A 26,902-nucleotide genomic window follows, 5' to 3' on the forward strand; every position below is an offset into this window, starting at 1 on the left:
TAGCAGGGCGGAGACAGAAAAAAGCCAAGAAGATGGAGAATATCTGAGGAAGGAAGTAAAAAAAAGGAGTAGAGTATGATTTTAGGCTCACATGATCACCCACAGGGATGGTTAGGTTTCTTTGTGGAACAGTTCGAAAGCTTTTGGACCCCCCAAAAAAACCTGTCTGTGGCTTTACGGTTGCTGGTTAGTCATCGAGTTCATTTTCAGAGAGAAACGAAACACTTGGGGGGAAATTGCGCCTTTCTTTATGGGATGAGAATAATCTCCAGTTTCTTAAACCAAACAAACCGTTTTATAACCTGTTAGATTTTCTCAAGCAATCGTAAAGCTGAAACTGAGCCTGTTTTTATAGAGTTAATGCTTGAGAGATAGGCGACTTTTACAGGTCGGTCAGTGCCTCGATTGGGTCTCGGTGATTTCACAGACTGTAGTGAGGAATCTTGAATGATATTAGGAAAACACGGTTTATTAAAAACACACACACACACACACACACATGCAATGAAATTAAATGTAAATCTAACAAAAATTAGCATGACATGTTAGTGTTTTAAAGAGGAACCATGTTTTTACTCTTGGGCACCACTAGACTAGCTTTGCATGATTCACGGCTCAAAATCATCCTTATTTGTGTTACACTGGGTCTCATACAACCTCAGTTCTTGCATTTTCTGAAACAAGGTATCGTAACTCCATTACCCTCCTCTTAAAGCAACTTTCTTCTGATTGGCTGCCCCTCAAAAACAGAAAACTTGGCCTCAGATTTATTTTAACTGGACAAAACTGCGTGAGTGCAATCCTGAAACAGCGCTGATAGATGTGGTTTAGTTTTGATTTACAAAAAGTTTTTGCAAACACAGGCGCAGCTGCTTCATTTAAATATCAACTGCAAAACAATTAGGTCAATTTTGTTTTTTGGCATTAAATATCATCACAGTTAGCAGTAAACCGAGTGATGCAAAAGTTATTGAATCAGTTTGCGCGTTTGATTTAATTATTCTTCTCCCGGTATTTTTGCACCTTGAGAAAGGAACTTCTAGAGATACATACGCAGCCGCAGTAAGTGACCGCCTCTTACACGTAATCTTGCCACTGTGTTCTCTTTTGAAAACGCCAACAGTACTTTTCTTACGCCAAAACCCAGTTTGTGTTGGCGTAACGAGTTGATAAATCTGGCCCTAGAAGAGCAGCAGCTTTAGCTTTTGGCTAATCTTTCCCCGTCTCCTTCCCGTCTTGTACATGCGTAGAAATCTAATATAAAGCTTTGGCCATGTGTAATATTTACATCCACCACTAAAAGTGACATTTTTCTTGGTTGATAATTATGTGTGGATGTTTTTCATTGTTCCATTTTTGTTCTAGGGAGACACTTTAGAGGAAACAGCAATCGTTGTAAAGCTGCAAACGTATTAGGTGATATATACCTGGGTGAAGAGAGGGAGAGAGAAAACAAGATTTTAATGAAGAAAGGTATAGAGAGGTGGAGAGGCAGAGCAAGGAGGGGAGGCTCTTTGAGGCATGAGAGATGGAGTGCAGTACGGCGTCTAGAGCTCACTTTTAGCGAATGTTTGGAGGAGTCAAAAGACGCCACGAACAAAAGTTCTGAGCCAAAGATGCGGGAGCAGAAACATAAAAAATACAGGAACAAGGATGCAAATGAGAGGGAGAGATGACGAAGGAGAAGGGAAGGAGATGTTTGCTTGAGAAAAGTTTCTGTTGACCTGGATATGGCTGCGTTGTTCAGCTCTGTTCAAAGAGGGAAAAGAATCTTTTTCCATAGCTGCTTAGTTAGTTCTCGCTTCTCTTTATGATGCAGCTACAAGTTTCAACTTAATGCGATACGCTCGTCTGCTGCATTGTATCGTATGGGATGGTATTGAGCGCAGCAGGAGCACAGCAGCATGGGAGATGAAGGGGGTGTGTGTGTGTGTGTGTTTATGAGGGAGACAAACATAGCGAGCGCCTCTGTGTGTGTGTACGTGCTCTTTGCAAATGCCAAGGCATCCAGCGTGCCTCCATCCTGTGTCTCTGTGGTTATCCGGGTTGTGATATGTACTGGATGTGACACCGACGCTGCAGCATTCTGGACCGCCTCCGGACAGCAGAATGAGTGTGTACGAGTGCGCGCGCGCGTGTGTAAGAGATGACAAGGACGGAGTTACCTTCAAAGTCCCACGATGCCAGCTAACTATTCAAACAAGGCTCTGCATCTCTACCTGCCTACTGCTACCTCCCGCCTCCCTCTGCCTCTCTTTTCTCTCCCCTGTAAGCCTCCTCGGTGCTGCTTTACCTTTCCCTTCACCACCTCTTCTTCTCTCGTCCCCTCCCGTTTCGCCCTCCCTCCCTCTCTTGCCATACGGAACCCATTACAACCGTTGTCGTTTCTCACCACCGACATTCCTGAGGGCTTTCCACCACTCACTGACTTTACATCAACCTTGTGCTCCTCTTTCCTTGTTCACGCTGTTCTTCATAGTCGGCTTATCTTTTGTCATTTCTCTCCTCGTTTTCTTTTTAACCTTTCAATATCCAGTTCCCCTCTTTTATTTCCCTACGTGTAGGTAAAATGTATGTGATTTTCCACTTCTGGACCAAGAAAACATTCACTGTGCCCCGGTGTTGACACATTTTTTTAAAATTTTACAGATTTACACGTTTAAGTTAAAACCTGCCCTTTTAGCTCTGTTTTGGCCTCCTCCAATTCCTAAAGGAATACCGGCCTTCTGTCATGCGCTCCTCTCACACTGGTGGCTCGATGTGGCAGTGTTTAACGGTACGCTTTTCAGGAGTGATGAAGTCAAGTTGGATTAATTTTGATTTGCTGATGAAGCTCATTTGGACTCACAAGGCTTAGGCACTTAAAATCTTCCGTCTGGCGGGAGAATCCTTTCAAAAGTTGCATTCACAAGCTCAGAGTGTGCGGTGGAGGCCCCAGAGGTGAGCGCAGACAGGAGATCCGTGAGCGAGGTTGTTTTGCTGGAGAGTGGGCAGGCAGGAAAACCAGATCGGACATCAAGAGTCTGAGCTGCTGGCTGGCACGCGTAGGGAATCTGGAGCAGAACAAGAATCGGGGTTAGTAACTTGGAAAACATATTTAGAGAGAAGGCAAGTTTCACTAGAGAGCCTGAACAATATCACCGGCTATAAAGACCGCTGCAACAGCAGCGGTCTGTAGGAGAGTGGGCGGGAGAGCTGGTCCTCATATACTGCAGGTAAGTGATAAGTGGATCGATGCACCGGCTTACAGAGGAGTGGAAATCACAGGGTAGCCACACCTGTAGGGAGGCACCATAGAGATTAACAACAAAAGTACTTGCTTATAAAAGGATGCTTACCCATATAAATTTTAATTTGGTGCAAAGAAGTCGTTTACAAGCGTTTTCGTGTGACAAGTTGGTAGCGAGAGCCTTTCCCTGTTGCCGTAAACACATTGCATCACAGCCCCGACCTTTAAGCGTACCTTCTTTGAGACGCCGGCGACTTTGACAGCGCTGCCGTATTTGATGCCCACGTTCAATCGTCGGTTTGATCTACAGAAAGCAGCCTCTTGCTGTGGCTGAAAATGACTAACATAAAGCATCCTCATTGGTGCTTCTTTGTACGACACTCAGAGCTCAAAGATGCAGTATTTTTTCCAGCATTTCTCATGTTTCTTTTGTAAAATATATTCCCAAATCAAACTCTGTCAGACGTGTTTGCTATCTTTGGAAACTTTGCGACGTCCACTAGAATTAAAGAAAGAAATGCGTTATTTTGCCGACTTGATTTACTGCCCATCATAAATCTTCGGCCATCCTGTGGGACGCTGCGAGATGAAGACGATGAGCTCGTTTTACAATGTTGAAATTACTCCCTGCTATGTATGTGATATATACCGCTAAAGATAAAACACAAGTTCTTGGAAGGAAAGCGAGCATGGGAGATTCATTCTCCCTCTCCTCCCCCCGCCTCCCCCCCTACTCCCCCGTCAAACTCACATCCATTTCACCATTTCATCCATAATAGAAATGTTCAGAGGTATCTGGGCCATGCCTTCTAGAGAGACTCAAACTCTCATCAATTTACATTATAGCTCTCTCTTCTCCCCCTCTGTCTCTTCCGAACCCTTCTCTGTCTCCCTCCACCTCGTACAAATGCGTCTCTATCTCTCTCCAGCTCTATACACACAGTCAAAGACCACTTTCTGCAGCTCTTCTCCAGGGTATATGGTTCTTTAATGAAGACAGTAATAATGATTATGGATATTTTAAAACCGTCTGTCTGCCCCGCGCACTGATGGGAGCAGAAGCTGCGGTGTCTGCATGCAAAAGGTCCTGTCAGATGATGCAGAATTTCAAACAGCTAAATCATAATCATCGGCCATTATTTCCTAACAACAGCTTAAGATGACAAATAACGTGTCAAAAGTTCAGGAATTCAATGATTTCCTTTACTTGAGAAGCTGCAGCCACTGGGGTTTTTTTTTGCTTTAATATAAACGTGTCAGGCTGATGTTTGTGTCTGTGTGAAAACCACGAGCACGGTATTAATATATCATAAGATGACTCTGCACACGGGTGCCGCTGAAGATGATAATAGCAATTTTTTGAAGCAAGGCCTCGAGTTCAACCTGCAAAACGGTTTTCAGACATGCTCTGAAAAAGCCCCCTTTTCAGTTGCAGAAGTGATCAAAGATGAGGTCAAGATAAAAGAGCACAACACGAGTAACATTTAAAAGCTCCTGAATCATTTATCGCACGCCTATCAGACGGAGCGGCGGGCAAAAGGGATGTAGGTGAGACGTGAAGAGGACAACAGGTCAATTGGACGAAGGCGCGGCTCCCGCGAACAAGTATAAAAGAAAGATTGCGCATTGGGCCGAATTCATGTTCCATATACTCCCGACCATGTGTTTTACATTACGTGTTGTTGGTGTTTCTGGGGTTCTGATTGCTGCAGCAGAAGAGTGGAAAATGATAGCTGATCCTACTCTGTGTGGGTTCTCTGCAGAGCAGGAAAAAAAAGAAGAAGAAGAAAAAATCGCTTCACCGTAGCAAGTGATTTAATCCAGCATTGAGGCTTGAAATAATATTTTCCCTAAAGTGGGTAATGCAGTCTGTCAGCGGAGTGAGATAATTTTGCATTTCCAAATCTTTTAAATCATTTTATTCATACCTGAGGAGTAATTATTTATTCTTTCAAGACTTTAATGCTTATTTGATAGAAAATTCATTAAAGTGCACTGGAAGAAAATTAATTATGGCGCGGGATTCACCGCGCGAAGCTCCACGTGTTTTCATCGGGTTTAAAGATTCCGTGAAGGCTCGAGTGACATGTTCAAAATGGACGTTTTCCGCTCTGTGTGTGTGTGTGTGTGTGTGTGTTTGCTCATTGTGGCATACTTTGGAAAGCACCTCTCCAGCAAATGAGACCCAGTGGATTTACTTTAGACAGCTACTAGATGGCCTGCAGGTGTTGCAGCAGCTCAGCGGGCCTGTGTACGTGCGCGCTCGTCCTGTAGAGTGTATATTCCTCCCGTAGCCGATCGGTTTGCTACTCTTTAGTGTGCATGCCCCCCGCCGTGCGTCTGACAGCGTGTGTACATTAATGGTGGGTTTAGGTGCGGGGGGGGGGGCTGCACTGAGGGCCCCTGTGTGTGTGATTACACTGTGTATACCATGAGATTAGTGCAGACAGCTTTATGCGCAGGGGCCGCCATAAATCTTCCCCCCTCTCCAACTCTCCAACGCCACAGAACCCAATACCGCCGTCGTTTATTATTCTCTAATAGATCGGTCCTTTGCTGTCTCTCCTTGGCTTCCCGCTCACACCAGGTTGTGGTTAGCTCAAGGACAAAACCGCCTCAGAGGACGGTAGGAGGTTAAAGTTTAGAAGAGTTTCGAGTAAATCCTCCAGACTGATTTCATTTTGGTGTGTTTTGTGTTCTCCGCCAACTCCAGTGTCCGCTCCCATTTCTTTTCTTCTCCTTCTTTTTTTTCTTCGCCCTAGCCTTTTATTTTTCCACATTTGTTGCAGTTGCAATCTGTCCAACTCCCTTGCTTTCTCTTTGTCCTTATGTGTTTGCTCTGATGCTTTATCACTTGGAATCCCACCTCTCTCTTTTGTCTCTCGCCTTGTTTTTTTCTGGTTTTTTCCAGCATCCAGTCTGATTTTTTCCCCTCTCGTGGACTCGGCGCTCACACTCCTATGCCCTTCCAACATCCCCCAAACCTCACCTCCCCTAGCATATTCCTCAAGTTCACACAGACATACATTTCAAACACGTCCCATCCCTCCCCCTCCTCCGACTGCACCTGTGCGCCCGGCTTTGGTCTGGACACGGCTCAGGTTGCCTCTGTGGAATCTGGGAAATGTTCGAGCTGTCCGATATGCCACCTAGAGCAGGCAGATAGACGGAGGCGGGGACGCCGCTCAAAAGTCCTTTTTGGTTGATTTTGAACCATCTCCTCTCGGTTTAAAATGTAAAAAAAAAGTGGCTACTGCATTAAAATAGTGGTAGAGAGTGGGACAGGGAGGAGTGGGAGAATGGGAAGCAGGAGGTGTGAGAGGTCGGAGGAGTTGGGAGGGAGGGAGGGAGGGGTCAGGGAGACTGACACTTGAGTCTTCTCAGCTCGACTCGGGAGTCGTGGCAGGGGGACGCTTGGGTTGAGAAAATGATGTTTCTGCCCTCATAAAAGAGCTCCAAAGAAGAAAAGATTGTAATGCTCACATCCCCCTCCTCCCTCCCCTCCTCTCCATCTCCTCTACTCACAGCCTTCTCCTTTCTCCTCCCCCACCCCCCTCGGTGTCACCTCTGGCCCCCTCCAACCTCCCACGCCATGTTTCAAAGTGTGGCCACATGAATGGCTCTATTGTTAATGGCCGAGAGAAAGGGGAAGGAGAGAGACTGGACGGCAAAAGAGATGAGAACGAGCGAGAGAGGATTTAAAAAAATAGAAGCAGACACTCAGAGAGAGAGAGAGAGAGAGAGGGAGAGTCTCTGTCAGAGCGAAATGTGGCCAAAAAGAAAAGAGTAAAGGGAAAACGTAATGTTGCTCAGGGCTGTCTTTGAATGGGATGATTTATTTAGATGTGGTCACAGATGAACTCTATAAAGTTGTTTATAAGTTCACCTCACTTCACTTTTCCCTCTCCGGCTCTCCATCCTCCCCTCTTGTGCCTGCTTCCCTTTTTTTCCTCTGGAAGTTTAACAGCCTTGTGGCACCTCGGAGATTCTGAGGGCTCTAAAAATTAAATGGCACTCTCTGGCTAGACTTTTTTTTTTCTTCAAAGGCGGATTTAAACACATCCACCTTATAAAAAAAGAAAAAAGAAAAAAAAAAGCAGAGTTTAAGTGATGTTTGAATGCAGCCCAGGTTTGTTGACACTGAAGGCCTCACACGGAGGGCATGGAAAGCATGCCTCTGAGATAAATACACAGTATTTTTCCCCTTACCGCATGATTAGATTGGGACAAGGTCTCCCTAACTCCATCCTGTTTACACTGCACATAGACACTATCATTCACTCACAAACGCAGGGTTAACCCGGGTTAACTCGGCAAATCTGACACCCTGAGCATGGAGCCTATCAGAAAATTGAGTTCTGTTGCAGGAATGGGCTGGAATTCACCATCACTCTCCATCTTTCTGCCCTCTTTTCCTCCACCCTTTCTATTTCCCCCCATTTGTTTTGGCCTCCTCTTCCACGTTGTATTTTAGGACCTTGTTCTCATCCTCTGTGGGCTGTTTGTGGCCGTGTTTCCTTTCTGCTTGTTCTCCACGTCTCTTTGTTGTCGCTACATACCTCGCTTAACGTGTTCGATATTTTTTTTTAGTTTTTTGTCCGCACTCCTTCCTCTCTCTCGTTCACTTCACTGATTTCTCCGTCTTTCTTCCTGCCGTTCTTTTAAAGCACCGCACCTGCCCGGTGGCATTTTACCTCTCAGAGCATTCTGTGTGTGTCTGTGTGCGTTTTCTCAGCCACTCTGCAATGCAGCTCAGCTCTGACTCAGGGTACCATCAGGTAGCACTCAAAGAATGCGTCACGCAGGAAGCTAAAGGTGCTTGTTGCTGTTAAGGTGTGTTCATGTGTGTGCTAGTGTTCATGTCTAGGAAAAAACAGGCCCAAGTGTGTCTGTGTGTGTTTGGATGTGGGTGGATGTGCTTGGGCAAACCTTTTGTGTTGAGCAGAAGGGCATTTGTATGGGTTTGTGTATGTGTTGAATAGATTTTTCTGATTAGGCTGTGCTACACAAGCCTCAGGAACTAACACCATGTTTACAGTTCTCGCTCTATAAATGGCATGAGTACATGTGCTCACCAGTCTGAAGCCGACAGGAAGGTGAAATAAATGTGTGCGTGTACGCGTTGAGTGAAGCTGAGTGCCTGCCTCTCCTGTCTAAGTATTGCCTGATAACCCCGAGTGACCTGGGTAATGAGAAGTGGAACAGTGGCTTCCCAGCAGGCCTCTGGGCCCGCCTCAGCTAAAGCTCCTCCGCCGCTCAGCCTGCATTATGAAGCTTCCCTCCAGTGTACGCCCGCTAGCCAAATACACCGACAGACAGAAGAGCTTACATCTCAATTTTTAGAAAGTCTAAGGCTGTTTAGATCACATTGCTAAGAGGTAGCTGTAGCCTGCTAGCTTGCATTGTGTGATTGTGAAAGAAAAACCATACAACCAAATAAAAGAAATCCTTATCGTTTGGAAAGTATAATAATTTGCATGTGCACCCATGTTTTTTTTACTTTGTTACATAGCTGCGTGTCATGAATTTTATCGGAACAACTCGTTGCTCAAAACAGCCAGCAGGACTGTGTAACATGTTTTATCTTTTCTTCACTATCTTTGTTTAGCTGTGCTAACATCACAATGTTATCTGTTGGTCATACTTACTTGACAACGACAGTGAAACACTCTTCAATTACAGCTAACAGTGTTAGCATGCTAAAATGCTAACCTCAAATGGTGAAAACATAACATAAGCATACCGATGCAAACATTGTGTAGTGGTCTCACTTGTGGAAGCTAGTTTTAGGGTCCATTTGTAGTTTAGTGGCGAAGGAACTACTTATCCCATAATGCATTACACATCCTAGATTACACAGCATGTGACTTCTATGTATGTAGAATTTAATCAATTTTTGTATTTTTGCATGATAATAATGGTTTGTTCCTGACTGCAGTCACCACTCTTGTGGTTTCTGAAGTTTGGCGCTAACTCAGTCACCTGACATTTGCAGGTTTAATCACGTTTTGTTAGAACTAGAGACATTCACCAATCAGAGATGTTTCAGTTTGGGATTGTTTGCAGAGTAGTTTGTTGAAGCTTTTCTCTTTAAACAAAGATATCATACAGGGTTGTGGTTTCTAAAGAAGCGCATGTCAGCATTTCTTGGTGCCAGAGCTTGTAATAAGTCTTCTTTGCATGGTGCAGCATTATGGCCCATAATCAAAACCCTTATGGAAAACATAAATGGGATTTTTGCTTCTTCAGCAGGTAGTGTCCAATGTAGAGACCAGATAATGTTATTCTACTAAAGCTAAGAAAACTCAGATTAGCAACAATACTTGTTTACTTTTAAGGTTCCTGGAAAAATATCAGGAAAGCCACCGCTTTACTTGTTTTGTCTCAACAGAAATCAAGTTTAGGCCATCTGAGCCTTGGTGTAGCCTCGGAAATATGTAGCTCTACCAACACTTCAACCAAATCACGTGAGATGCGTAGACTTGAGCGTTTTTCGGAGCTTAACCCACAATTGACACTAAAAATCATTATACTTTCTCTATAGTCTTTACTGCGACTGGATTTCATTAGTATGACTTTGGCGAGCCCACAGCTGCAGAACAACAGGCAGTATTAATTTGCTGGGATACTCATTTAATCCCTACAACTGAGCTAATAAGAAGCATATTGTAAGTGAAAAAAAAGTCATGCTAGATAATTTTATTACCAAAAGTCAAACCATTTTCAGTCCTACCTAATATCATTATGGACTGGTATGATCTCTTTGTTGTCTTTTAAAGGAGGCTATGAAAGGAAAATCCTTGATAAGCAAACGATTTATGCGTTAGTGAAAAGTGTGAACAATATTTTTTTTTAATTAACAAACGAAACTGTCACTTGATGTTTATGTGAGAGCAGCAGTATGTAGCCTGTCTCCCTTTGACAGAGCAGTTATGTAACATGCTTCATTGTCTTTGTGTGCTTTGTGATCCTGTATTGTTTATTTTTAATACTCAAACGGTTGTCTGACAGCAGAACAGAGAGAATAATTAAGCAGGTTTTAGTGCTGTGACTCCCCAGTGTTCTTGTGGATTTGCTGGAAACAGAAAACAGCGTTTGAGTCAGAGGTAACAGAAAATGGGCTCTTTAACATTACAGGCATTTGCTTCCTCCCACATCCACATCAAAGTGTCACGTAAGATTCTGTGAGAATGCTAACAGTAGAATAAATCCAGCAAATCCCCCCCCCACCCCTCCATTTGAACTTTTACTACTATAAACACTTTCCTTCTTCCTGTCAGTGGTGACATTTATTTTAACCCGAGGTAGATGGTGCATAGTTCTGTTTTCCCACTGTTAGCCAGTCATGCTAGCATGGTGCGTTAAAGTCATCGCAGGCCTCGGGCCTCGGAGCTAAGTTGATAACTCATAGTATTTGGCCTTATCAGCAAGAGATGGCCCTGTGCTTTGAGGGGGGGATGACACAGACTTAGTCATTTGTTAAGTTTATGCCCTTGTGACTGCTGCGTTTCATGTTCTCTGCTCCGCAAAGACCTCTGGAAGCTATGCAGTCACAGTAAGCCCACCAGCCTTCAAACTGCAGCAGCTCTTTTCATGTAGGCTGAATTAATTTCAATTTTCGTTTATAAATCTTTCCTCAAAACCTGCTCAGCGTTTACCCCAGGAAAACTATTTAACTAAATTAAACACATAGCTGCACACAGAAAGCCACAAAAGTGTCATGGTAGTGATAATCAACCTCACCCGCTTCTACTTTGGTGGAATTTAGTCAGCCTGCTGGATTAGAATCGCATCAGGCTGAAGGTTTTCCATAGATGACAGGTGTCAACTCATCAGACGAAGAAGAAGCGGCACGCCGTTCATACCAAAGCAGATGAGGGAGTGATACAGAAACAGCTAATTAGCAAACTAATTAACTGTACATACCTGAGAACTGGCTTTGGCAGCTTTGTTGATCTACAGTGAAAGTTGTCTGCCTGGTTCTTCCTCAGTGGACATGCCTCAGTTCTCACATCAAGAGCTGCGGAAAAATGAAGTCGGAGAGAAAATGTGCATTGCAGATGAAGAGGGAAACAAAAATCTAAATGTTTTTCTACAGTTTTGATAGTAACATTATGCTTGTACTACATTTTTCATGCGTAGTTTCACACGCTGTGCATAGAGTGAAAAATCTTCTTGTACACATGCTCTCTCTTAAATGAATAATTAAGTAATTCAGTTCATGAGCGTTTCCTCTTCAAATATTTTACTCGTACTTTGTCACAGATAAATAACAGCAATATAGCCATCTGTCTCTGCAGTGAGTTCCACATCTTGTGGATGTTTTTTCTGCTCTGCAGAATCTGTGACCTTAAGGTAGTGGTGCATAAACTCTCTGCCTGCTGCAAGTTCTGGCTAAAAAAACCACCATTGTCAAGTGCAGTATAATTCAGTTCAGTTTTATTTATATAGCACCAAATCACAGCAGCATTTGCCTCAAGGTGCTTTATATTGTAAGGTAAATACCCTATAATAATATGGAAATAAACTCCAACAACCAGGCGACCCTCTATGAGCAAGTACTTGGTGAAATGGGAAGGAAGAACTCCCTTTTAACAGGAAGAAAGCTCCAGCAGAACCAGGGGGTGAGAGGGGCAGCCATCTGCTGGGACTGGCTGGGGGTGAGGGGAGGAAGACAGGACAAAAAACACACTGTGGAAGAGAGCCAGAGATTAATAATAACTAATGATTAAGTGCAGAGTGGTGTGTAAGCACACACTGAGTGGAGAATAAACACTCAGTGCATCATGGGAATCCTCAGCAGCCTAGGCGTATGACAGCACAACTAAGGGACCGATGGAGAAAGCATGAGATCAACTCTAGGCAGCCATTAATATACCTGATCAGCACATGCTAATATTTGTGACAAGGTTAGCAAGAATAATTAGCTAAAGGAACAACCGCCCCTCTATGAGAAAGTATAAAAGAATATAATATTTATTATATAAAGCTTAAAATAGAGCCACATATGAATAAAGTCATGCTACAAATGATCAGAAAAAGCACACTTCCTGTTAAAAAGATGTGTAAGAATCAAGGACATGTTTCTTTTCTCTGTCACAGCTGGCCCATTCAAGTAGATGAGATAACTTTGGCCAAAATAAGTAATTTTTTTAAGTGAAAAAGCTTCCTTTTTAATACTTTTGATTATTTTAATATCTGCTTAGTCTCAAAGGCACCAGATTTTGATTAGTTACAAATATCTGTGAACTCATGGGGATTAGTTTACAAAAGAAAATGAGTGGTTTTCTAATAACTGAATCCTTTTTGGCTTTAGCGGTGGTTATTTTCCCCACGTGAATCATCAATTTGTGGTTATATTTCCTGCGTTTTTCTCCACCACCTTATGGGGTCAGCGGGGGATTGCGTGAGCTTGTGTGGTAAAAATTTATTTGTGCAGTTGACTGCACAGCAGTTCCTCTGCAAAGGCACCTGTTCCCTGTGAAGGACACAAAAAACAGGATAGAAGAAGGAGAAACGGGAGCGCTAAAGGACCCATCTGTTGCTCATTCAGCAGCAAGGACAGGTGGCTCTGAACTGTTTATAAAGACTTTAATTAATGATTCTCTGCCTTTCTCTCCCTCCGTTGCCTCCTTTCTGTTTTTTCATCTTCGCCTCTCCTTCCTTTAGATTCAGAGACGACAAGGGCTACGTTCTGTACCCTCAGATCGGGGACCGGCTGGACCTCATCTGCCCTCCTCTGGACACCGCCAGGTCCACGCCGGAGTACGAGTTCTACAAGCTCTACCTCGTGTCGACGCGGGAGCAGGCGGACCGCTGCGAAGTGATGGGACCCCCCAACATCGTGCTCACTTGCGACGAGCCCACCCGCGAACGCCGCTTCACCATCAAGTTCCAGGAGTTCTCGCCCAACCTCTGGGGCCACGAGTTCAAGAGCATGCAAGACTACTACATCATCGGTGAGTGAAGGACCCTGACCAAACGCTGGGTCGATGTGTGTACGTGCGCTTACGGCCGTGTGTGTTGAGCTTATTTGCAGTGTGCGGTCGGTGTCGGTTGGAGGGCGGGGGGTTGTTATGATTGCATGGTTGATTTCTGATTGTGCCTGAGTGTGTTTGTTTATTTCAGAGATGATAGCGCTGATTGGGCGGGTGTGTTTACAATAATTAGGTTTGAGAATTGCGTGTGATCCAGCCCACAGGCGGAGATACAGTACAGGACATGCACTGCACTAAAAACCAGAAACACAATAAAACAAAACATTCATGACATTTGAGGTTTTTTTCCCCCAAATAAAGTAAGATGTTGATTTTTTAACTAACTATTTACGTCACCTAAAGTTTCACCTCTGTGGGATTAACCACGCTTCAAATGCAATCTGTGTTTTCTTGTCTCCTCTTGCAGCGGCCCTAGGTTTGCCGCATGTGTGGGATTTTGTGCTTAGCGGTTAGATTCGTATCGAGATGCTGTCGGCCGTTGCGACGCCCTCTTTGTCCCACTGCGCCGGGCTCGGGCCTGTTTATTGTAACTGCCAGCCTTAGACGGTGACCACAGATGCTGAGGCGCAGTTTGTTTTGGTTTATTCGAAAGGTTTGTTTGGAGTTTAGCCGTGCGGATGTCCCGATGAGGTCACCGAGGCGAGCGAGGCCAAGTGTCTGTATCAGACGGAACGATCTGCGGGTAAAGTTTGCGTCAACTGAAACGTGGGTTGTTTTTAAATGCGGACCTGGGGCCAACTGGAGCAATGCACGCACCACATAGGGATCACGCTCAAGTGCATGTATACACACACACACACACACACACACACGCCCACGAGTTTTCAGTACAAACACAGGCGCTGTAAAAACACCTCGGGAGTGAGACAGCGAGCAGGATAGACAAAGAAAGAGTGAGCGAGAGAGCGAGAGAGACCCTGATTCCCATAGCTCCCCTCCCACGCACCTGCGAGGTCTATTCACTCAGGTGTGCAAATGCTCTTTTCATTTCTTTTCGTCTGCCGGTGGAAAATAAAAACCTAAAAACGACAGAACGAGGAGAGCCAGGAGGAGGAGGAGGAAGCTGGGACAGAGCTAGAAAGGCAGACAGAGAGAGAGAGAGAGAGAGAGAGAGAGTACGCAAGAGACAAAGAGAATGTAAGATTTTTCCAAGTCTGTGAAGTCCCTCGTGCCTTTTGGTGTTCCATATTTGGTCACCTGTTTCAGGTGTGCTCGGTTTTTTACTATCAGTCCACAAAAGCGGCGTGTTTGTGAAGAGAGGCGAGGCTCTGGGCACATTTCTCCTTTACCCTGCGTCGATATCAGCTCACAAGTGTCTCTCTCTGATTAGATGTGAGGGAGCGAGATAGCGTGTCGTGGTGCAGTAAGCCATCGTGTACTGTATGTACTGTAGGGACGTGTGTATTGGCGTATGTGCGCCCAGAATCTCGCCCTGATAAGTAGGGAGGAAAATGAATTCAAGCCTCACTTCCTGTTAGATGAATCAGTAACGGACACAATATTGAGAGAACCCGCGCAGCCATCAAGTATCACAGGAATGCTGCCCTGTGGTTTCACTAATCCGGTTTTGAAGCCTTGAGTTTGGTATTCCGACTCGCAGCATCTTTGTTTTTGTAGCCACAAGTGACCATATTTGTAGAAGAAGGTGCACGCTAAGTTATTAGCTAACCTTAGAAAGCCTTAATAGGAAAAACACAATTCAAAGACTGTATGCATGCATTGCATGGCGAGTTAGTGCCAAGTAACAAACAAATGCAACAGCAGAACGTCACTAACACCACAAATGCAGATAAAGAAATCAAATGCAGTAACTAGTAGACAGATACTGATATCCACCTGATAGTCAAAGTGGGCGTGTCCTATGTAATACATAACTTTACAAGGGGCACGCCTTTTTATAATACAATTTAAACAGATCAGTCATATAAAAAAATCCCCTCTTGCTGTTGTCCTGAGGGGGGTTTATTTATAGAGACTAAAGTCAGGCTGCAAACTGTTTTATTTCTCACAGAAAGTTGCAAATTTTAACATGAAAGTCTATAGAGATTGACTCTCTGTTGTAGACTGCCACAAGTGGTCTTTAGAGGAACTGTAGTTTTAATTACGTTTAATTTTTTTTATAGAAATGTAGACAAAACACGACCTGAAATGTGTTCCCATTTTGATGTCTTTCTATCTTGACTGTTGTTCCCCGCCATACTTACACGACTGAACAGTTAAAGATGTCGAACACGCCCAGTTCCCGCCACATAAGAAGAGTCAAAGTAGAATTTAGTTGTTGACATGAAACGTTTTGCGGGGCCGCGTAGGTGTAGGGTTCACATCTTTTCCTCCGACCTTTTATTTCGCTCCCCCTCTCTTCTGTACCCCAACCTGACAACCAGGTGTCCAGAGATAGAAACACCTTTATCTCCACTCACAGCCCAGACTGATCGATTGACAGCTCCAGCCCGATCGATGACGGCTGCAGCACAAGGTCACGCGCGCACTCTCGCTCTCATACGCACACGCAGAGGTTTACTCCCAGATTAGTAGAGACACTCGGATGGGTGAGGAGGAAGGGGAGTAGCCGATCGTAGAGAGCATTCGGTCCTGATAACTTATTGACGACATCGAGAGATCGCTTGTGTTTAGTGAGCAACCGGGCTTTGATCATGTGTCCTTAATGAAGAATCGCACCGAGTCTCTTACCAGAGCTTGTGTGTACTTAATGAGGTTGTGAGATAATTAATAACTGCTAATCCTGCTGCTAATTTAGTGCCACATATCTGCTGTCGCCTGTGTGCTAACCCTATAGGGAGGATATTGCACACGCTGAACACAGCGTGAACTATGGCTTGTCCCTGAATTTAGTTAAATGTATGTTTGCGGGCGTGTGTAAAGGCACCGATGTATGCAGAAGCCTCAGGGAAATCTGGTTTTAATTAACCTATAGCATAGTGTGATTTAATTTGCACACTGCAGACTGGGCACAAGCGAAAAGCGTATGCGTGGTAATGCGGAGTTGCTGGCTGGTGGAACAGCAGGAGGAAACACGGCAGCAGAGGTTAATTTAAAGTTAAACCTATTACAGATTACCTGTAACTTGCTTAAAGCCCACTGGGTGATTAGTTTCCCCTGCAGTTTGGCTCTCGAGTAAACACGCGGTGAATCAAAGCAGAAGCTCCGTGATTTCATTTTCACATTGCAGTCGTCGACAAGTGCCGTCACCGATCGCCGCACGGGAAAATAAGCCTTACGTGTCGACGGAAATCTCACAAGGAATCTCGAAAAAGGGGAAACTTTTCTTTGTTTTTGCAGTGTCTAACGCGTCACAGATGCTGCTGCTTTGTAATCAAATTACTTGAATCCTGTTAAATGTTATTCTTCACTTCCGTATCCTGGGGAGAGGAGCGAAGCAGCGGGGAAATTGATTTGTCATACTTATTGATTGATGTTTGCATTCATAACATGAGGTCAGAGTTTATGTAAGCCCATTTCTCTGTCACGCTCTCCTGTCTTGTGTTTTGCCGCTTGCTCGTCTTCTCCACCGTTTTAGCTTGTCTTAACCCCTTTTACACACACACACACACACACACACACACACACACACACACACACACACACACAATGACAGACGTACTCAGTGCATCAACCCCAGACTGCAGATCAAGCCTTTCACTGCTTTTAATGAATCCTTTGAAATCAGGCGCCAAAGCCTTGTGTAACGCACACTTTATGCATGCATGCATGAGCAGACATAGAAAGTCTGCACAGTTAAAGTGCGGTCTGGATGACGTGTATCCTAATGAGAACTTCAGGAGGAAGCCATCTCCACACAGCTTATTGGATTTACAACTTAAAAGACACTTTAGGGAAATTATTAAGAAACTTCCTTTTTTTCACTTCACTCTGGCGAACCCAAGTTATGTTGATTGTTCCTCTTTTATTTATCTGCATTTGGACTTTTCTGTTTAAAAATAAATCAACGTGATCTCCAGACCGGTTGCTGTGCTTTGCTGGATAATCCGCAGACCTCACTGTGAACTGCTTTTATCTGAAGCGACAGTCCCAATAAAATCTGAGGACAGTGTGTATTATGGATTAGCCAGAGCTTTTTGTAATTTTGGCGAACATATCCTTAAGCACCCGGCTTCTTACAGATTAATTCAAAGTGACAAAGGTGCACGCTGTATTATCTTGGGATTGTTTGTTTACAGATAAGCCTTATGCGATATTGAAATGCATTTGCAGAAGAAGGACGAGGACGGAAAATGATCATGGGCTGTATATCAAAGAAGGATGAGCCCGATGCTTTGACCTGTTGGTTTTTAAACTTGAGAACATTTGAGCTTCTAGTTTAGCTTCATTTTCTGGAACCAGAAGTCACAATGAGATTGGATTATTGAGTGGATCGTCAATCCATCAGCTAATGCTAGCAAATATTATGTGACTTAGATCTCAGATCAGTGGAGGTAAAGCGCCCCCTGTCTTAGTACACCTCTCAATCGACTTTAACCCTTAACAAAATTCAAAAGGATTAATTATTTAAAAATTCAATCAGTCAATCACTCAATCAATCAACCCCAGTGCAGTTGTTATGAGTTTTTTGTATCAGGCTGTAAACACAGAAGTTTTTAAGGACTCACTCACCTTTAGAGGAAGCCTTAAGTGGTCACTGGAAGAAATGCAGTTTTTGGTATGTCTGCATTAGCTGTATTTCTAATCTGAGGTTGGCACTTGTCAAAAATGTTCACTTTCAAAACTTGTACATTGATCTCACTTAAATGTGCTTTCCTGTAATTCTTTATTGTCTTGTAATTCAATATGGCCCTGGTCCTGGGACCGCACTCTGTCCTCCCACACGGATAAATGGAACGCCAGAAGCGAGGACGGCGACAGTAAGATCAAAAAATAGAACAGAGCAGGCGTCAGCCACAACAGACACAGCGTGAAAGAAGAGGCTGAGGCTGAAGTGGATTGCAAAGCAGCTTGCAGCACGCAAAATGACATCACCAGTATGAAATTTGCCAACTGGATGTGTTGAAAGGTATCAGATGAGCCATCAGCTGATGTGGGCTGGCATTCAGATAACCTGATCTTCAGGCCCAGCTTGACTTTTGTGGCCAGCCTGAAGTAATGCTGTGCTTGATTTTATATCAAAACGGGCACCGCCCTTCTTCACAATAAAGCTGGCTAGAGCTCATTTCAAGTACCAGGCATGACTGGTGAGTGATGAAAGCGACTGGGAAAGATAGCTAACTCAGAACAAGGGAGACAAAAGAGGGATGGTGTCGGAAGAGACTTTGAAAGAGTATGAATATGTTGTGCATGCTGAGGGATCAAAGCTGAAGGGACAGAGCAAATAGTAAGAAGATGTCAGACAGATGTGGGCCGGTCCTGATGTGCGTGCCGTATGTGAATGGGATGTGAGTGTCAGCTGATACACCACCAGAGCACACCACTCATCTGGAGTGCGACACTGAAACAGCTCGGTCACTTCCAATCACTGCTGCTGCTGTCAAGGACATGGCAACACACGCGCGCGCACACGCATGCATGTTTGAACACACACTGACTTACAGTGAATAATCGCACTCATGCAGTTGATATGCATATGACCTTGCATGTGAGCGAACTCTTTCTGTCTCGCGCCGTCTAACACACCCACCCACACGCACGCACAGACACCCACAAATGCCAGTAATCCTCCTCGGTACCCACTCTAACATATGCACGCTCACATCAGCGTACACAGGGGCTTTTTCAAAAATGTATGCAGTCACACACTTCGGCACTACGCGCAAAGCCGTGGTCATAAACACACACAAAATAGCTCGAAATAGCTCCCGCGCACCCACCCACACCCGAAGAGACACAGGAACATATGCACAAGTACGCACAAAGTTTAGTCAGATCCGCGGTGGGGAACGGGTCAGTCGCCGTGGGACTGCGGTGTTGTTGTTGCACGCCGAGACAGATGGCAGATCGTGTATGAGTGTGCGCACATTCGTGGCAGGTACAGGTATGAAAGCATGTGGACGTTTTGTGTGTGTGTGACTGCGCGGTTAGCAGGTGCATGTATGGATATGTAGCATAGGCATATTTTTCTGTGTTTGCGCAAGAGCATGAATGACTCCCAGTGGTGTGGTTACGGAGCAGGGCCCCCAGAGCACGGTGCTTGCATTTGCACAATGGCCGAGATAAACAACCTCACCCCACTAATATGAATAATAGAAGAGCTGACTGGAGCCTGCAAACCGAGAAAAAAATGTGTTTGTGCATATTTGTGTGTGTGTGTGTGTGTGTGTGTGTGTGTGTGTGTGTGTGCGCGCCCACGTGTCGGTTCTGATTTTTTTTTTGTGGGAAGTTTACTGATATGTTGGTGCATGTGTTTATTTGGTAGCTATTTAAATGTCACAGCTTCTCACTCTGCAAATTTGAGTTTCTCTCTCCCGCTCTCTGTTGTATTCCTTTTCTCTATCCATCGGTCGTGGTTTCTGCTCTCTATCATTTTGTGATTTTTTATATGTTCTTAAGCATATGTCAGACTTTTAGCCTTTAATGGAAAGTTTTGGACAGGGTGGGGCAGTGTGTGTGTGTTTGTGTGGTCTAATTGTTGGACAGCACTGGGTACCGCGTGCAGACAGGAACGTCAAAGTGTTCAATAATGCAGACGTACTCGCTGGTTTATTTATCAGGGTTAAGCTGAAATAAATGACACAGAATCGAGATGGGGAAGGGAGGGGCGACAGAAAAAAGGGGGACGTGGGGCGGGGTTGGGGAGGAGGGGGGGTTAAAGTGGAAGAGTGAGAGACAGACGAAGAGAGAGAAAGATGGAGAGTGACAGCGAAGCGGAGAGTGAAATAGAGAGGAGAGAAGAGACAACGGAGGGGAGAGGAAGCAGAGAGAAACGCTGCACTGCAGCCTAAATGAGCTGCACCTCTCTGCCACTCGACATTACTTTATGATTCCCCGTGTGCATACGTGCGTGGCTGTGCGAGTGTGCGGCGCGCAAGTTTGTTTGTGACTGCAGTCGGGAGAGTGAAAGATTCAAGGAAAATAATGGAAGGATGGAACGCAGCTGGGTGGAAGAGGTGGGGAATCCAGGGACTGTGAGAAATCTATATCTGTTGAATATTTGATCAAGTTTAAGCCCTCTGATTTGAGCCTCCTGCCAGGCACTAAAGCAACCAAAGACACGGGAGAGAGGAGAGGAAGAGCTGCAGGAAGGAGCGAGAAACAAGATGACCACAGTGAGGGGCTTTCGGCTAGGGTAGGGGTTGTTTTTATACAGATATCCCGCTGGCATGCAAATACAGCTCTGTATATGCCGTCTTTACTTCTGTCAAAGGGCAGAAGAAGGAATAAACTTAGAGAGGACCTACCGTCATCATTTCCAGTAGTTCTAGGCGATACTGCAAATTTTGGTACGGGGCTAGTATTGCTGATACAGATATTAATACCAATACTTTTATCATATACAGGCAGGTTATGCCGGGGAGAACAGTGCTCAAGACTGCAAATTCTGAAAATGTTTTAATGACCACTAAATCGCTATTATTTTTACTTTCCACAGTAATTAGTTAACACAACTGAACACCCCTTTCACCTTTTCATGATTTTTGAAACTAGGTTTTTTTGGAGACCTGGAATGTAAATGCGTCTCTCTCTAAAGGATGTGTATTCCCCGAGTTGGCGAGTGGTTGCTGGCTGTTGTTGGGTGGAATCGGCAACAAAGAGGGTGCTGTACATTTTGTCACCCATCAGACTGCTAGTAGTTCCAGTACACTCACTATCTCACCACCATTCAGTAGTTCAACTTCAAAAAGTTTGATGCAAACGGGAAATAGAGAGAATTTGCCTTTAAACAATAGTTGTGCTTACTGATGAAGCACATTTCAAAACCACGACTGTGTGCACAACAACTGTCTCTATTTTTGGTTTGTGTTGCACCCTTTCACACGAGTTTTCCATGCAGGCTTTAGGCAACTCAGTAATCTGGTGACCAAAGCAGTTTTAATTAAGTTTTCAGTGCAGCGCTGTATACTGTACCAGTTTCACCTAACAACAGCAACCAACCTCTGCAACCACTTGCCAACCAGTCAAGGAATGCACATTTTTCCATAGCAACCAGTGGTTACCAGGGGCCACTGACTGGTCTCTAGGTCTGCGTGAATGTAGTTTGAGCAATCGATTTCACAGCCTTTAGCAGCGATGTCCAGTAACCTGTTGGGCATAGTCTGCTCATTTTGCCATAGTGGGCAGTGTTTGCCACGTGGTTGCCAACCAACCAACCTGTGTGACTGAGGTCTAAGTAGAAAACATTAAGCAATTAAAGCCCTCTGAGCTCCATTATTCAAAAATTTGACCATTTAATATAAGCGTCCACCATTGGAACAGTATCATGTCTTGATGATAAAACAAATTGAAAAGCATCATAGGTCTACTTTACCGACCTGCTGAGAAACTACGGTAACAATCAAACTTTCAACCCCAATTTGTTACACAGTTTCTTTTTAAAAGAGTAATCTTCGGTAGTTTAGTAGAAAAACTGAATCGGCTTAGCTGAGAACTGAAGCAGAGTCACAGAAACGGTATGATGTCTGTTTGTCAAAGCCCCATTAGGCTTAAAACAGGTGACAACTGACCTGGTGTCCATCTCATCCCATTCAGGCCTTGAGCAGCGTGTAAGTAGATGTTTCCCATCTCTGATCAGCACTTACTTTATTTAGTTATGGCTGTCAGAGCTTCACCGAGTCGATTTCCTCATGAATCCTAATGTATATGAAGCTTTATAAAAGACGGTAAGCAAATAAAGTGAGTAAAGAGGATATCTGGTTCATTCTCAGTTAATTGCATTTTTCGACTTAAGTCCTGCGACTCGCTGGTGTGCGAAAACTCAGCTGAACTCTTCACCTATTTAATTTTTTTCCTTAGAAATTAAAAATAGGAACCTGCACACAAGCGCTCTCTGCCATTCCGACCACACAGAATAAAACCGTGTTGTACATTTTTCAACCTCAAGTGTGTTTATGCTTTCACATCTTTTGTGGCCCTCGGGGGACATGCCTCCAGTTCGCTCCGAGCCAGCCCTCGACAACTATTTTGAGGTGGACCCGAGACTGCTTTTCTAGCCTGCAACACATTTTTCACACTCTACTAAACACATCGAATTCTTGGGGCGAACAGCCTCAGTTAAACTCTCATGTGTGAAAATAGCCTCAAATAAAGTGCAAAAGTGGAAAATGGAATAGAATAGGCCAGCAGGGGTTTGGTGCAATGGATCCAACTAATTTCCGCCCAAGAGATAAAGTTTATCTGCATCTCTAAATGGATAAGAGAAAGTGGATAGAAGGAAGAATGACTTTATTAAAAATAATAGCAGTCAACTCAAGTGTTTTAAAGGATTATGCTTGATATTCCTCGGAGGTTCTCTGCATGGGTCTTTAGTGTATTCCCGGAAATATCTAAACACAATTAAATACAGTGTGCTCAGTATGTCGGGGTGCACAAAACCACTGTAAACATGCACCATATGCTGACACCTATACCGGTGGTACAAATAGGACAAAGACATTTCTGGTAAAGTAAAACGAGGAGAGGGACCAGAATGAGCTGATGTGAAGTGACACTGGGAGAGAGCGAGGGATATTTGGGCAAGAAAAAAAGAGGAGAGACAGAAGAGAAAGGGGAGGGAAAAAAAGAGAAAAAAAGATGTGTGCTGAGTGTGAGTAAGAGAAAGTGACAGATCGCCTGGCCGATTTAGGTCAGCAATCAGAGCTGCGCTACTGTCTGCGAGATTGGCTCTGCGTGTGTGTTTTGGTATGTGTGTGACGTTGGTTCAGAGCTTATGTGTGTGTGGGCGGCGGGTGCATTTGTGGGTGTTTGTGTGGGATTGCGTGATTTTGTGCGGAGGGCTGATGCTGCTGTGTGTGTACGTTTGTGTACTGGGGTAGGGGTTGATTGCATGAGTGAGTGTGAATACGTCTTTCCTGTTAAAGGTCAGACAAGAAAAATCCTTCCCTAATTGGACTGGGCCTGGTTAACGTTGTATGATTCATTTAACCTTCCTACACTGTATGTCTCAGACATACACAAATACACACACAAATACGCATACATTTCTCGTTCCCCGTCGCGACTTGATGAACAAAGGCATCATTGTGCTGCTACCTTCTGCTGAGGCAGAAGGATGTGTTTCCTGGCAATCAGGCACTGCGGAGGTGGTGAAGGGGGGTTTAAACAAGCACACCTCTCAGCTGACCTCTGCCATCAGTAGAACGTATTACCCCGCTAATATAGCCTTGATTTAGTGCCTAGGTTCACGCAAACATGACCTCTGATCAACATAATGAACATGTTCACAGAGACAGATGTGTAGCCGCGTACACAAACGTGTGTGTGTGTGTGTGTGCATTTGCTTGCACACACGCTAATGACATTTGTGTTGAAACGTTTTACGATAACCCGTCTGTCCTCCCCTCACCATTTTGGGAACATACAGTTATTCTTTTTCTCAGTGTGGGCTAAAAATTGCCTTGAGCAAGGGCACGGTTGACCTAGCTTAACATAACAACTGCAAACAGTAAAAAACTGCTTGGTTGACTCTACTCAAAGCAGAAAGAAAGGACCTCTAATTGTTTGTTTTAATTGAATTTTTAAAAAAGTCAAATTTAAATCAATTTTGTAATTAAATGTTTAAATTCTTGCCTGGCGTTAGCATGTGTTTAGCCTAGCTTTGCATAACGGAAGGAAGTGTGGGTGTGATGACATTTTGACAATAACCATGACATTTTAAAGGCAACTGAATAACCATATGATGTCATTAATACATATTCAATAACATGTATATAAAATATCCAGCACCTTAACCTTCCAGTTAACAAGTTAGCTATAAGGTAGTAGCTAAAAAGCCAGCTAACTAGTGTATTGTGTATCTACTACCCCTAGACAAAACATGACGGAGAGATGTTTTTTGTTTTACTTAAAAAATTCTTTCTGAGCCTCAATTTGTATTTCGAGTGTAATTAATTTGCTAAAAATGTACAAAACACTCATCAAATAAAGTTAAAGATTTGGCTAGTAGCATTATTTTTTTTTCTCAGCGTTTCTATATATTATACATTTTTCATACAGTGGTTACATCAGATAATTTTTTCACAATATTCATTACAAACTTGTTTTGACAGACCTGACTGGAAGCTTATACACAGACAAATTTAAAAAATAAATCAAATAGAGTTGGAATTGGAATTAGACGTCAAAGGTGTTTAATGGTGTTCGTTTAAGCTAAGGTTAACGCAAAGTTGCCTTGTCTGGACTTCAGCAATATATTTACTCTACACAGACGGAATTTTGAGGTTAATCTCTTATCAAAGTCTCAGGAAAGAAAAACTTATATTCGTGTTTCCCCAAAATATCCAATCATTCCTTTACAAGAACAAAAGAGCGCAGACACACTGCCGGTGCTGTTTTTGAGGAGAGGAGTTTGTCTCTGGCACGTGTGAAGCAGATTACCGTGTTCTTGGAGCGTGATCGGACCCAGCAGCTGTTCAGTTGAAGAAGATGGAGAGGAAGACGTAGAGAGGGAGGAGAAAAAGTAAGGGAGCGAGGGAGAGCGAGAGAGCAAATTATAGGGAAACAGACAAGCAAGAAGAATTTGAGCACACACAAGAAGAAAGGGAGGGACTGGGAGAAGCAGAGGAAGGGTCTGCGGCGGACGGCGTGGTGAAAGAAGGGATTTTTTGTGCTCTGTGACGAGACAGTTGAAGAAGACTTTGTTGACACTCAGAGGAGCAAGAGCGCCCACGGCTCAAAGACACAAGGACAAACAATCAGCTGCAAATCCTTTTTAACCACCATTTAAGCAGCCCTAATTACCCCAAAAACTCCACAAAGAACATCATTATCACGCTGCGCTCGTGCGTGTGCGCGTTGTGTGCGTGCATGCACGTGTTCTCCACTTGTTTATTGAAGAGAGATTCATTAGCGGACTGGATGTTTACTTGTTCTCGACTAATCGTCATTGTTGTGAGATACTTTGGGTGAATTTCACAAATACAACAAGCCATTTGCTGCAGATTTTTTTTGTTTTTGCACCCCCCCCGCCTCTTACCATCAGAGCCCCCACCAGATCCCCAGTCAGAAACCCTCCACCTTTATTGGTCAGAGGATCTCTCTCTCTCTCTCGCTTGCTCTCTCTCGCCCTCAGGGTGGCTTATACTTTACTCGAGGTTCAACCGAAGCCAAAAAACAGCTTAATTTGATGCATGCTGTCCGCTCTGGAGAGCCAAGGGTTTGATAATTGTTTAGAATGCGCCGAACGTGCGAGCCAAAAAAGCCGGGGTATTGGAACGGGCGGTGGAACTAATGGTCCTGATGTTGTCACGGTCCGTGTAAGTCTTTGTGATGCGCCGCGAGGCCAGACAGGGCGAGGCGCAGTGGTCGCAAATCAGCAGCAGGGTTTGGCGTCTTGAATGTCACAGGCAGCAGAGCACTGAGTAAGCGATACAGTGGAGAGTTTGAGATGAAGACGACTTGAAGTAGTCCCCGTAGTTCCAGTATTAATCCTCTCTGTTCCCTCTGGGAGGGTGTGGGGGGGGGCTTATCTTCCATATTAGTACCACACATCTGCTCCTGCAGTATGTGCTGATTATATATTGATGTTGAGGGGGTTGGGGGTGGATAATTGAATACCCTCGTCATTTCTCCACTTCAGACTATCTCAAGTAGATGGGGGGAGCTAGTTTTTTACCTCTGTGTGTGCACACATATATGTGTGTGTGTGTGTGTGTGCCCATTTGTCTGCACCCTTTTGTCCGCCTGCAACCCCCCCGGCTCCAGCTTCAGATCCGGGCCCTAACCACGGCTCCAGCCCTGCTAACCACTGGTTTAATATATGCAATTAAGAAGCTAATTAGAGTAATTAATTCAGCCAGGGCCAAGGCCCAGCCTGGCCCCTATTCACAGCTTTGGAACTGCCATAATCCTCCTCCCTCTGCACACACACACACACATACTAACCACACAAAGAATAACACACACTCAGACGCTGCTATGCCCTCATTATGAGCGGGGTCTTTGTTAGCTGTGTGTGTGCGGTGCCAGAGAAGTCGGAGATGAAGAAAAGGGCGTAAATAAAGACAGAGGAAAAGTGAGGCAGTCAGTCCGCTGTAATGAGTGAAAACAGTGAACTAATTCATTGGCACCTCCAGCCGTGCTCGGCTGCTCTCTTGGTGGCGCTGCGAGGGAAGAGGGCCCCGTTGTGACAGAATAGCGTCTTACCTCATCATTTAGCAACAGTTCCGCTGCCGCCGCCGCTTCAGGAGGTCGGCTCGCCTTAACGGAGAATACCCCGGCCTGTTTTTTATTGGTTTAACCTTTATTTATCCGGGTTTGTCCGTCTGAAGATTTAAGCACTGCTTTTACTACCGTGACCTCGCCAAGAAAGCACCATTACATTATTACAGATCCTGTTCAAATTATTTCAAGCCTTAATTAAGAGAAAAGACCTATTTATTTTATTTTATTTTACAGTATAACAAGGCAGGCGGGGTGGTTTGTTAGTCTTCGGTGATTCATATGCACGCCATAAACCTTTGATAGCTTGCATTTGGCTCGGCTCTTGCTGTACAGAAAGAAGAGGCAAAGTAATTCCAGGTTTGTTATTTTTGGAGTGTGATTAGGAAATGTG

At 44.3% G+C, this 26,902-nt stretch overlaps 1 protein-coding gene and 1 long non-coding RNA gene across 2 annotated transcripts in view; one reads left to right on the top strand and one right to left on the bottom strand.

The window, feature by feature from the left end:
* efnb3b (ephrin-B3b) overlaps positions 1-26,902 on the top strand; it is an 89,741-nt gene that overhangs the window by 29,597 nt on the left and 33,242 nt on the right. The window contains exon 2 of the mRNA XM_003457641.5: positions 12,899-13,188. Within this exon, the coding sequence (XP_003457689.2) occupies positions 12,899-13,188 (290 nt within the window). The remainder of the gene's footprint in view (positions 1-12,898; positions 13,189-26,902) is intronic.
* On the bottom strand, positions 902-25,752 carry LOC112842882 (uncharacterized). The gene is made up of 3 exons (XR_003214921.1): positions 24,727-25,752; positions 11,156-11,249; positions 902-3,278 (listed from the first exon to the last, which is right to left on the bottom strand). It is a non-coding gene; the product is annotated as an uncharacterized LOC112842882 (long non-coding RNA).

Source organism: Oreochromis niloticus, linkage group LG3 (assembly GCF_001858045.2).
Source record: "Oreochromis niloticus isolate F11D_XX linkage group LG3, O_niloticus_UMD_NMBU, whole genome shotgun sequence".
Classification (NCBI taxonomy): Eukaryota; Metazoa; Chordata; class Actinopteri; order Cichliformes; family Cichlidae; genus Oreochromis; species Oreochromis niloticus.